This window comes from Rhamphochromis longiceps, linkage group LG7 (assembly GCF_057381845.1).
Source record: "Rhamphochromis longiceps isolate RC_006_pf linkage group LG7, R_longiceps_female_GT1.1, whole genome shotgun sequence".
NCBI classification, from domain to species: Eukaryota; Metazoa; Chordata; class Actinopteri; order Cichliformes; family Cichlidae; genus Rhamphochromis; species Rhamphochromis longiceps.
Genome location: NC_140563.1, coordinates 6,055,886 through 6,069,536, shown reverse-complemented (window position 1 = coordinate 6,069,536; position 13,651 = coordinate 6,055,886). Strand labels below are relative to the sequence as shown.

The 13,651-nt window shown below is 38.5% G+C and overlaps 1 protein-coding gene across 1 annotated transcript; it reads right to left on the bottom strand.

The window, feature by feature from the left end:
• Positions 1–1,099: 1,099 nt before the first annotated feature.
• On the bottom strand, positions 1,100–13,068 carry lrrc56 (leucine rich repeat containing 56). Its single transcript, XM_085411806.1, has 13 exons — positions 12,938–13,068; positions 12,571–12,743; positions 12,051–12,138; positions 10,230–10,290; positions 7,780–7,876; positions 7,137–7,334; positions 5,767–5,941; positions 5,449–5,679; positions 5,181–5,248; positions 4,449–4,591; positions 3,974–4,179; positions 3,506–3,821; positions 1,100–3,339 (listed from the first exon to the last, which is right to left on the bottom strand). The coding sequence occupies exons 2-13, from the start codon at positions 12,733–12,735 to the stop codon at positions 3,177–3,179; spliced, it is 1,911 nt and encodes a 636-aa protein (XP_085267932.1). The 5' UTR covers positions 12,736–12,743; positions 12,938–13,068; the 3' UTR covers positions 1,100–3,176.
• Between the last annotated feature and the right edge of the window lie 583 nt (positions 13,069–13,651).

Sequence of the window (13,651 nt, the reverse complement as noted above, 5' to 3'; positions counted from 1 at the left end):
TTTTTTTTTTACAGCAATTACAGCAAGAAGGTGCGGCTTTGATAGTATTCTGAAGAATGTAACTACAACCTAAAGTACCTGGGTCCTATTCACCACATCTGGAACTTATTATTATAAGTATTCATGGCATGTGCTGACATACAGTATGTGCTGCTCCACTTCACTGTTGACAAATACTGTATGTGTAAAGTCTATTGTGTGGGTGTATTAGCGGCAGACAGGAACATTTTTTCTTGAAGTCGACTTGATTCTCTTTTAGAACTTTCTGAATAATCTTATACATTTTTATAATTAACAAGTTTATGATTCAGTTTTCTTTGTACATTGGTACTATATATGATGCAACTCTAAAGATAGAGGGGGGTTTTAAATTTAGAAAAGCACCATGTCTTTTGACGTTAAGGGCAAATAAATCTGTTGTTTTTAGTACATGTACAACCCAATTTGCTCAGTTCAAAAGCCTGTATCTTTGATGTTACGGGAGTGCATGGGTGTCTGTGGAATGCTTCTAACTGTCTTGCTACATACTGTTACAACAGCATGGCTTTGTAGTAGAAGAGTCCGGGTGCTGAACCTGGCCCGCCTGTAGTCCAGACCTTTAACCAACAGAAATATCCAAAAGTATTGAGCAGCAAGAATTCTATATATGGAAAAAAAACTTTCCTCATCTAAAAATCTAGTAACGGGTCTCCTCAGTCTACAGACATTTGCAGATTGTTGTTTTAAAAAAGGAAGGCTGCTATACAGCAGTCAGCAAGGCCTGTTCCAACTTTGTTGTTTCAGTTTAAACATCAGATATTTATCAATGTTCTGTTGTGAATAAAATAGGTTTTGGATTATTTTTTTTACTTTTACATAAAAAATTAACTTCAAAATTATTTAATTATTTTCTTGTTGGGTTTTTTTCCACAGTATTTACCACCCCTAAACATTAGATAGAAACACACCTTTATGGTTTCTGACAACATTTGGTAATAACTGAGTGAGTGAAGAAGAGGCCAGGTTCCGTTTCTAGTCTTGACAAGCTAGGAGAATGATCCTTTTGAATAAATTACAAGACTGTTCAGACAGAGTAGGTGGACACCATCCCACTTTCCCACCATAAAAGGCATTGCATTTAATTCCATTCTCCTCTACCTGCATCCTGAGATGTAATACAGAGAGACCAGAGGGATGGGAGTGTGGCTACAAAAGCCTGACAGGGAGTGAGAAAATTAAACAATCCTATAGACAAAGCAGTTATGTGAAAAGATGGGGTGGCTGCCTGATGGAAAGTGCTGCTAGAAAATAAGAAAAGAACTAACGTGTTACATAACAGCTGGATGGCTGTAGGCAATTACATGTTCAAACATACATAAATTCCTACTTTAAGAGCATGTACATCTCTTAAACCAGCACAGTGGTCAGAAATATTCGCAATACTATCCTGTGGTTCTTTTTTTGTACTTTGAGTCATTTATTTACATCCTGTTTCTGTGGACATAAGTGACGCATGACAGACACAAATATGGGACGTGCGTTCTTACCTGTGTGTCCTGCTGTATGTGTGTGCTTATGTCAGGTGTTCGTACAAAACACGGGGCAAGTTTGGAGACATCACTGTGCTGGTTGTCGGGGTTTCCTTGAAATGAAGTTCCATGTTATAATTATTGTGACGGCTTCAAAACAAACTTGTCCCGGCATAATTTGCTCTTAAGAACCACTAAGGAATTAGGCTGCCACTCTGGCCCTCATTTCCACAAATGCAGTGTTGTTAGTTCCAGTTGTTTCTCAGAACAAATGAGTCTGAGATTGACCGTCACAGTGCAGGCGATGGGTAATTCTCCATAGCACTTGGAAAACAAAGATTATATCATAGTTAAAACATATAAACTCTACATGGACTTGATTTTTTTTTTCATTCTATTGCGGCATTGCTGTATCAGTAAAATATGAAATATGCTTGTATGTTGTACATTTAAATGGCAAATACTGTAGCATGCACTACTGTAGCATGGAGGTAACCCCAGCCGTAAGTGTAGTCAAACAGACAAAAAAAATAATGAATGTCACATGTCAAGGTGGTAGGTTTGAAGGATTGCTTGCTCAGTGTGGTTGAAGCAATGGATTCATTTTCTGATTTAATATTTACACACAGTGCCCTCAAGTGACAATATGAGACTATTACACATTGAACATCAGGAACTTTACCATCACTGCAGGTAGTCTTCGTGGAAGTTCATATTTTACATCTTTCCAGCTAAACAGCACAGGGCTGTATTTGTAAAAATTCTATAGAGCATCCTGAGATGTGCACTTACGGTCTCTTCGATATTTTAAGAGTCTATTTAAGAGCAGTTCTGTGGTGTGAGAGGTTTTGTCTCAGTAAAGGAAAATATCCAACGGTTTTCAAAAGATTGCAGGTTTTATACTGGTTTTCAAAAGATTGCAGGTTTTATAAAACAAACATTTCTCTAATCATTTCTGCCGTAGCACTAAATCTGTATATTACTAATCCTCTCTATTGATTATAGTTAAAATGGTTTGGAACAATAAATAATTTTGAAATAATTGGTTGGCCAACTGTCTTGTTTTTTATAGGAAATGCAGAGCATTTTTGAACTGAAATAAAATGAAATGTAAAAAATATAGTTTGAATATATGTAAATCAATTACCTGGCTTCAACACAAACATATTACTTCATGTTAATTTGGTTCGATGTGAATACATTGGGTTGGTTAAATTTCAATATATTAGCTTGGTTCAATAATTAAAATATGGTTCTATGTAAAAAAAAAAATCAATTTGGATCAATGCAAAATTTAAAGTTTCAGTCAAGTCTAGTAATATTGTTTATATCAACATAAAAGTATCAGGTCATATCAAGTGACTCAATTTGGATTCTATGAAGTCAAATATTTTGGATGTGACAATTGGACATCATTTTTTTTTTTTTTTTTAATAGGGTTATTCTTTTTACAGTGTACTGTTTGTGCTGTGAGCTTCGTGAGCACTGGATGCTGTTGAACTGGTGAACAACAACAGTATCTTCAGTTCTTAAAAAACAGAGAAAAAGAAACGATGGTGGTAAACTATGACAAATCAATATACGGCTGAGTGATGAGTTGAAAAAGGGGAAAGACCCCATTTAATTGAGCAGTTAAGAGCAGTCATACTGACAGGAGACAGTCAACAGTCAATCTGGCTGTGAGCTCCCTCTGCAGGACTGGAGTATGTGGTGCTGGTGATGTTTCTGTAAAGCTGCCCTGGCTGTGTGAGGGCGAGTTATTGCTGGTCTCTTGAGGATTTTGGATATCTCACACTTCTGGCCTGGCTGCTCACCAGAGTCCATCTTCACACTAAAAGATAGAGATCTTTTTTAATGTCCACATTCCACTGACCAAGTTGAGATCACAATATGGTGATGTCACTGATTTACAAAACTCAGCTAAACATTTTACAACAAAATGTGTTGTTTCAAATCTGACTATTTGAATATAAAGATACTTTTTAATAATGACATACCGTGAATGCTTCAGCCTTTCACTTGGGGCAGCTGTTGGAGGTGGGTGCGGTATGGGTGCAGGCAGAGTCATTGGAGGCACACTCATTTGCAGGTCTGTATCCCCTGAAGTCCTACATATTTCAAAGGCGCTGCTGAATTCAGGTAAATATTGTGGTCTGGCCTGGCTAAGGTGAAGCCTCCGTGCACGGATCCCTTGCGGTTTCAAATCAACAGCAGTTGCACTGCCTTTGAGAGGAGGAGAAGGGGACACTGCGGTTTTGGGGACCAGCGACAGTCGAGCCATATCTGAGGGTAAGTTTTTTCTGGGAAGCAGATCTAAAAATAAACAAACAATAAGAATAATTGAAATAATTCAGTTATTTTTCTCCTTACATTACAAAAAGATCAGACATTACAATTACTGCTTTTATTCTGTACAGCCTTATTTATAATTTATGAAGTTATAAATAACTTCACAAAGTTCTCACCTGGGGAAAGAGACTGGAAAGAGAAATCTAGTGAGGCTGCATCTTGGTTGTCACACTTTTTCTCCTCTTCATGTTCTTCATTACTGCTGTCACTCCTCATAGCACCACAGCCATCTTCTTCCTCATCACAACGGGCTTCTTCATCATCAGAGTGCTGAATGGACAAGATTTGTGGCAGTCTGTCTTTCGCTATGGCCTCAAGACGTCTGAAACAAAGAATGATGATATTTAGTTTTATGTGCATACAAGTCTTCAGACATAGCCACATCGACAGCTTCTGCGATTTTAACTGGCTGTGAAGAGGCTTTGTATTTGTGAAATCCTCCACAGCCCTCTGATGGTATTCAATGGACAACTGTTTTAATATGCAATTAATCTATTGCATGGTCAGCAATGGCAAGATATAGATTAAAATGTAGCTTTTATTATTTTTCACATGTATGTGTTTTTAAAAAAGTAATTCAGCATGTAATACCTGCTATGCTGTTCCTTCCAAGCTCTGAGCTCTGCAAAGACATCAGCACGTTCTGTCAGATCAGGCTCCTCGAGGTCATATGTGTGTTCTGGTACGTGAATGGGAGTGTCTCGGGGGGTGAAAGTAGACCTGGTGGGTGCTGTCTATCAGACAGTAGAGAGGCACAACAAGCATGAGTGGTAATAGATGATGGTAGGAAACTTAAAGTAATAGAGGCCTAAGAGCATATTAATTATGGATAGCAAAAACAGTGAGGAACAACAAACACAGCAAGGGCAGATTGAATGAGACAGAAAGGTATAAATAAGATGCAGAGTGACAGTGGTGGGGTGTATTTATGCCAGTTATAACAGATCAGAGGGTGGTGACAGTGATAGCCCCGTCTGTCAACTTCTTCTGACACAACCCTTCTCACATCTCCATCACCCCTCACTATGCTTGTCCTCTCAGGTTGTTTGTCTGCCTGATAATAATTAGCTGATTCTTTTTATACTGACATGACATTAAAGAGACGAGCTGCTGGTGCCAGGCATTCATAATGGCCTGTCAAAGCTCATAAAGCTTGCTGTTCCTCTTAGTGGACAATGAAGACTCTGTTTTATGGGGAACAGCGAGACAGAAATAACTCATGTATATGGATCACAGCGTGTGGTGTATGGATACATCTCATAATTTATTAAGTGAGATCAAATAATTTTCTCCACTGCATTGCAGGACTTTGTTGCTACTTACCCTTAACTTTTGCCGCTTTGCTCGAATAGCCTGGACTGGGTTCCCACAGAAGATGATGTTACCCGCTCCTTCAAAAATTGACAGAGTAAAACAGGCATCAGTGATTGAAACTGTCATTATTTCATGGCACAATTAAGTCCTCTTGGTGGCACTGTTGAGCAAAGATTGTTTTTACTGCTCCAACAGTTCACCTGCACAGAGTAATGCTAATCAAAATAAAATGGAAATGGCACTAAGACTAATGAGATCAACCACAGGAGTGCCTAACTGTGAGTCAGATTGCTGGTTTCAGCTTCCACTACTGCCAGATCTGAGTCTGCAGAACCAGGTCTGGATCCAGAAGGGGAGAGAACTCCAGGCCTGATCGCTGACATGAGTCTTGAGCCTGAGTGTGGTCTGGTGCCTGACGATGACATGGCCCAGACACCGGAGAAGCTGGGAGAAGGGCATGTGGCTGAAGTGGGTCGGCTGTAAGGACGTACACTGTCGGTTGTCTCCTCTACAAAGACAAAAGTGAGGTGTTTGTTAAATCGTCATCTGAATATCTGGACCATGTTGATGGATTTAAAACAGTACACACACACACCATCACCAGCAGGATAAGAGGAGTTAGAATCTCTAATGGAGTTTCTGAGAATGTCCCAGTCTTCTCCCATGGTGGTACAGCAGCTAAGCCTGTCCTCCTCCACCTTTACATCATCAAGGTAACGCAGCTGAGGGACCAGCTCCCTCACCGCTGCCCGGTAACTGTAGTCTGCCATCTGGGCAGGAGGAACGAAACAAGAGAAAATGACAGAGCTAAGGTGTACGACAAGATTCAAGATCACATTTTTTTGCAACAGTGACATTTTTAATAATACGTGGTATTTTTAAATAGGGGGTGCCAGACAGCATAAGCTGATCCCAGCTCATAACAGCTAGCGTCTGTAAAGTCTTGCAAATAAATAAATTATTTATTTGCTATAAATTCTAGACTTTTATCATTTGGAAGAGAGCAGAGAGCGAGAGAGAGGCCAGTGAATCGCTGGCCTCGCTTTGGTTTCACCAAACCACACAGATGCAGAAAATGAAAAGGAGAGTGTGAGAGGCCTGTAAACAAAAGCAAGAAAATGAGAGAAAAGAGGAGGAGAATGAGTTTTAAATAAGAGGAAGTGAGAGAAAGACAGAGCGCATGAAGAGTGATCACTTGGCAAGGGAGTAAACCCAAGAACCCCCTCAGTCCTTACAAAGCACGGGCCTAATGCATATTCAGCTCAGCATCTCTCCTCATTGCCCTAGTTTCTTAATTAATGCTCTGCTGGTGGGTGTAAATAAACACATTCACAGTGGCCCAAAAAACTCAGCTCACTGCAGCTTCAGCCGTGTACCCAGCTACAATCAGTTTCACTGACTTGGCCCATGATAAGCTGTTTAAGGCTTTGTCACAGAAACCAAAAAATGCACCTTAACATAAAAATAAAGCATTGATGTTTACATATATACTATTTCAACAGTATGTTATGTCTAATTATTTTTGAGTATTTTGATGTCTCCTGCTCTAGCAGAGTGTTTCTGTTGAGTTAAGGACCCACATACAGAGAGTTGCGATCGCACACATGCTCTCATGTCTCAGCACAAACTGATTACATGTTAGAGATTATCTGTCTTCAGGGCTGACAGCCAGCACAGGCGAGACTGTTGAACGATTAGAACCACAAGTTGCATTTGCAAGTTGGCATTTACAACATCAAATGAATACAACACTTCCTTTTCAGGAACTCTGCCCAGCTCCTTGCTCAAGTTCTATTCAGCTGCAACCATTCTTGGTTTCGTTTTATCTTTTGCCAGACTGCCACTCTGAGCATTGCACCACTCTGTGGCGGTTGCTTCAAGATGTACTGGGTATGTTAATCGCAATAGGAGCATCCGCTTAAAGTCTGAACAACAAAGGACAAACACATCGCATAATACTCATACCTGAGTTGATGTAGGGTTTGGGCGTAAACAGACAGGGTTTCCCTCCAGGGTAAGTCTCTCCAGTTTGCTACATAAACTGAGATACTGAACCTGGACTAAATCATCCACGTCATTCCCTTCCAGATCTAACAGCTGCAGGTTCTCCAGCATGCCAACCTGACTCAGGTCTGACACGTTGTTATAGGACAAGTACAGCTCCTGAGAAGAAGGACAGGAAATAAGTGTTAAGTGGTAGAAAATGTGTGATTAATGAACTGAACCAGCAGAAGGAAAATGCACTAAAGAAAAAAAACATGTTGGACCCAAGTCACACTGTGGTATCGTCCCATGCCACAGACAGTTGGACGTTTTAAACAGCGAAAGTTCAATTACTTGAATCATATGTTACTACCTAGGCACGTTCAGTATTTGCCGCAAAAACGAGGAAATGATTTGGGAAAAAATGGGTCACTCAGGTACTATGACAAATGGAAATTAATGTTTGAGGTATGAAGGCCTATTTGAAATGTATCCAAAAATCCTTGACACAATTTATGTTTTGTTCCGTACACACATTTTTTAACATTTGCAAAAAGAGAAAAGAAAGAAGCTACCAAGCTCCTGAATAGTTCCTACAAAGCCACCTGTAACCTATAAAGTCTACCGTAACAGCACAGAAAGTAGTAATCCCATCTAGATCTCGTAGGCAGCACCGAGACATCCATAGCACCTGCAGTTGGGAGATGGTGGTTCCCAAGTCTCTAGGGAGACAAAATAACACAAACTTAATTTAGAGGCAGGAAAGAGAGTTACATAATCATGGCTAAAAAAAGGATACTTTCTTGGCTACTGAAGCTTGCAGCTCCTTTCTCTTCGTGAAAATTATGTCCTGTTCACTGTCTCCCGCTTTCCTCCCTGCCTGAACCTTTCCACAATAGTTTCAGTGTACCTTACACTACAACACCAACTCCACTACAATTCCCACAACCCAAAGCAGGAAATGCTATCAGAGCCAGTGCATGTCCGGCTGACTCTGCTCTGCTCTGGTGCTCTTGGGGTGGAGCAGACAGTTCACTATCTATCTCTGTGTACAGTTCTGTGCAAAAGTCTCAGAGTACTCTTCATTTTATTATATTCTGCTAGGAAAAATTAAAAGTAGGTGTAGGGATTTATTGAAATGAACATAAATACAGTCTGTTATACCTGGGGAGGCCAATCCATGACTGACAGTGTTGCAGTTATTGCATTGGCAATGTGTTGGGGATCGCTGGCGTGTTGAAACATGAAGCTGTTGTCAATCCAGCAATTTTCAGATGGCATTGCAAGGTAGATGGTACTTTTCTGTGATCGTAACACTTTCAGTGTTGGGGAGATTTCCAACACCACTGGCTGAAACGCAGCTCCAAACCATGACAGAGCCCTCCACAGTGTTCTACAGATGGCTATAGACACTAACTCTTGTACATCTCTCCTGTCCTCCTCCATAAATATTGATTATTAGATAATTAGATAAACGAAACAATTTTTCTCATTTTCATGTAACACTTGTGTCATTGTCCAATTTCCTTATTTTAATTAAAGACACACTGCCCACCATGTTTAGATATGCCATGTTTTCAGCTAACAGCTCTTTGGGAATCACATTGGTGGTTCAAATATATTACTTTATTGCTTGTGTTATCTTTTGGTATCTTTTATTATCTGCTCATAGATACAACTCTATTGGTGCATCATATCTTTATTCTCTTCCCCCTCCTGCCCCCCCCCCCCCCCCCTCTTTCTTAAATAGATAACTATCATATCTGATATCATATCTCACAGTACAATAATATTGAATGGGTTGCATTGTTGTATTTTGTCATGTTTCTCAGGTCTTTGTCTGAATTTCTACGAACATTATTGCTAAGGATTGTCTTATTGCATTGGAGTCACACTGGGTTAAATATGTACACTTGGGTTTTAAGGGGTATTTATTTATTATTTTCTTCTTTTTTTTGGGTTGTATGGAAGCCCCAAACGCAATTTCATTGTTCTTGACAATGACAATAAATAAATAAATACTAAATACTAAACTACAGAACTGGGAACGGATTATGTTTTTTCTGACAGACTGCTACTAACAGAGTGCCTACAGATACAAAAATTCTTCCTTCGCTAAACTTTCTGTTATGTGCACAACATTCACGTTCATTCCTTCAGTTGGGTGCATTTTTTATGCTCGAATAATACATATTTCATATTTCTATGTTAACTTGTTTAACAAACAAAAAAAAATTCCTCTGAAAATGGTTAGGTGTAAGCGATGGACTGAAAATGAGTGAAAAACTGCCGATGTCTAAATTAAACCTTTTCAAGACTTCATAATCTATTGTTTATAATTTATTTAAATAGACCACATTCAAGAAAATCTGTCTCATGAGAAGCAAAATATAAAGTAATGAGAGATGGGTCAAGACTTTTGCACAGTAATGGTAAAAAATATTCTCTCCATCTCACTTACTGTGACAACTATTTGTAGCTTTGCTTCAATATACTTTTGATGAAACAGCTGTAGCTATGATCACTGGACAAGCTAGGAAAAACTTTAGATATTCCCTGTCTCTTTCTGAGGATCAAATGCATGATTTTGAAATCTGATAGTACCTGAACCCCTCTGTATCCTATTGTGAGAAAGGTGGTTTAACCTGTTCTCTGTGTATCTCTAAACCTGTACACAGGTCTCACCTCTATGGTGTCTGGTTTACAAGTTGCAACAAGCATCTTCCACACATAAATATTGGAAGTCCCTATTTCAAAACCTTGTCACTATAGCCATACTATACTTCTTTGGGTAAGCTCATAACTTTTGACTTCCTGTAATGACAGAGTAAACCACGACAGCATTCACTAAACTATGGGGTTTTTTTCTGTTCTGGGTTAACTTATATTTATTTCTCTTCAAGGAAATATGTGGGTTTTCCTATTTTGGAAACATGTAATAAATAAGATAAAAATGACCAGAAGCATGCATCAGTATCATCTTGGAAATCTAAAAATTATTATACTTTGTAAATTTGTTTCTCAGGAATACAAACTTTGAAGTAAAGAAAAAGATACTATTTTTGTCTTACTTACCTTACTGACAGGATCCTGCTGTTGTTCATTTTTAGCTGCACTAATCCAGGCAAGTAGACACCTGCAAGAAAATTAGTTAAACAAAACTATTTTTCTCATTTTCATGTAACACTGGTGTCATTTTAACATGGTTTCGTTCTTATCACCTGATTTATTTGCTAATCAGATGTTCAGCATCATTTAAGTAAAAGAAAGCGTCCCTGAAGTGGCAGGTAAAACATGACTCATACATGTACAGACAGTGTTTGTCATGCCTTACACAATCTAGGATTTTTTCTGAGGACAAAGCTCAGTCATAGTAAATATATCCCCCTACCATTATCTAATGATGGCTGGCACACCTGTGAGGTAATCAGGTGTGGAAATTTATGACTGTCTGTGTTGTGATTATTACAAGTATCTGTTATGAATCATTACTGTAAATTGTGTTAACAGTTTCTCATTGCTCGTTAGTTTAACTGAACTTAAATGAGATAAAAGTTACTGTATTTTTGTAGCCTTGGCTACACAAAGAAAACAATAACACCACTGATGCTGACTAACAGTTAGTTCTAATAAGTACACATACAAACAGACACCTATTGTTTTACTGTTTTACATATTCAGCTGCAGTACTGTGCAAAAGTCTTGAGCCATTCCTCATTTGTTTGTATTTTGTCTTCAAGGAACCAGACTTTGTTGTATTTAATTATTCTTGAACAACAGGTCTCTAAGCTTTCTGAAGTTTTTCATGGGACACTGGCTGCTTTTTTTACTTATTTTCAGTACAGTCTTTGTACTTGATCATTTTCTTAGTTAAACTACTTAACACTGACCTATGAATCATTCAACAACTAAAAAAGGTACCTAACTCAAGAGGTGAACTAGTTTTGTGTCTGCACACAACTTACACAACAGACAATTTAGAAAAGAACCAATTTTAATTTCTATATTTAGGGACTTTTTTACAAGCTGCCTGTCACAGTAACAATTCATTTGTTTAGTCAAGTCTACAAAAGATAACACAGTTTGACAGCCGCAAAATAACTACAGCAGAGGAACAGTATCAACAAGTCATGTATTTAAGAAATTAGAAAAAAAAAAGTCCAGCAAAATTACACAAAAAAATGGACTAAAAAATTAGTGGCAACAGATCTTGTGGAGTGATAAATACAAATTGGACATTTTTGGTTCAAGTCATCATCAATATATATGGAGAAGGTCAAGAGAGAGGTAGAACAGTGAATGTCTACAGACATCTGTAAAACACAGTGTCATGGTTTGGAGCTGCATTTAAGCCAGTGAAAGACCAATATGGGCCAATTTTGATCACAATCTAAAAAGTGTTGTATTTGCAACAACTTCATGTTTAAGCATGCTAATGATCCCAAACACGCTGCCACTGCTGTAAAAGCATACCTGGATAGAAAAACATGCCATGGCCTCTCCAGAACACGGACTTCAACATTACCTAAGCAGTGTGGGATCGTGTTGACTAAGAACAGAACAAAACGCAGCCAAACTCCCAAGAAGAGCTTTGAAATGTCCTTCTAGAACCCTGAAGACTACTTAAAGAAATGACAAGAAAGCTTGCGTAAGAGAGTTGAGACTGTGTTGAAGAATAAAAGTGGTCATGCTAAATACTGACTTTGGTAGACCAAATCTTGTTAGATTATTACAAATGCTGATTATGGTGTATATTTGTGTATATTTGCACATACTTCAATGAATCACTGCACCTATTTCCCATATTTCTTGCAAAATATAACCGAATGAAGGGTGCCTCAAGACTTGCACAGTGCACAGTACTGTATTTAATCAGTGACATGTTATATGTCTTACCAAAGTTACCAAGTGTGTTTTCTTGAGTGTCTACACAGATCTCCAGTGAGGTCACATTAGAGAGGTCTTGTGTGCCACACAGCAATTTCTGTAGGAGGAGAATAAGAAGCTGACCTGGGCAGAAGGGCACTGTCTCTTTACTTTATGTAGTCTGTATCATTCTGTAGCTACGATTAACAAACATGACTTTGATTTGATGTAAAATCTTTGAAGAATTTTTTTTGCCCAATTTCAGTTTCAAACATAATCTTTTTAAGCAAAAATCAAAGAGGATTTTAATTAGTATAAGAGACAACACTAACGAAATTATTTCAGTAAAATAGGCATTATAATACAGGCAAGATGTATATGGTAGATGTTATCCAGATGCTAACATTTACTATTGTCAATTTAGAATTATGCTAAACTAACTAAATGCTTTCACTAGTATATTATATATATAGTATATTATATACGTATAAACAACATGATAAGAGGTTTATAACGGTGATAAATACTAACTGTATTTAAAGGTACCTACCAACTTCTCCGGGGAGAGATAAAATTCCACTGGTGTTTCAGAGTCCTCACAGGGTTTACTTGCAGGAGTTGGGTTGATGGAGCCTGAACCACTCAGCTCAGTCACCAGGACCCGTGCTGTACCAGACCTGACCCCGTGGGGCACAGACCCATGACAGTAACTCATGCCTCACGCTGTATAAAATAAACAATCATAAAGTTATATTGAAAACACCAAAACGGCTTGTGAAACAAAAGGGAAGCAGTGAGCAGTACCTTCTCTACAGCCAGATATTCTAAGTAGCGCTAAATAAAGCAGCATGTACCCTAGCTACATGCTGGTGTATACGGAAATATAATATTATATCTATAATAAGAATATATATCACCTTTTGCAGAATTTTCCCGTCTGTGTCACTAGATAGTCTATACATTTACATTCAAACCTACAACTGAGGGCTCGCAAGCAAAAGTTTCCTTGGCAACCACAGACGACTTCCTGGATACGGCACAAACTGACCCCAAAGCCGCTGCATGAATTCCATTCAGCGGCTCTGGGGTCAGTTTGTGCAGTTAGACCCAGTTAGACCCGTGGCTCCCTGGGATATGTAGTACACTCCGGTATTTCTTATGGTTGGCACTCATCTAATCTATTATCCAGTAGTTACTGGATAATATTCAGTCGATATTGATGAGATCAATCCAGGACTGATAACGTTTTCTTGTGCCTTTCTTTTTTATTTAAATATTTTTTTTGTGTGCACTAGCAGTCTGTTTGGGATCATCAGAATGCTGAAAAATGAAGCTGTTCCCAATCAGACGATTTAGTGGATCAAAATCTAACAGAACCTTTCTACATTCATAATAATAATAATAATAATAATAATAATAATAATAATAATAATAATAATAATAAGTCGTTTCATCTCAACATAAGATCTGTTTCCATTGATTTTCAGCCCAGTTCTTGTGTAATTTGGCATACTCCAACCTCCCCCCCCCCCCCCCCCCCCCCCCCCCCCCCGTTTCCCTTCATGACAGCCACTGAGAACATTTCTGATGAAGATTCAGCAAACAGTAGATTGATCAACTGAAGGACAAGA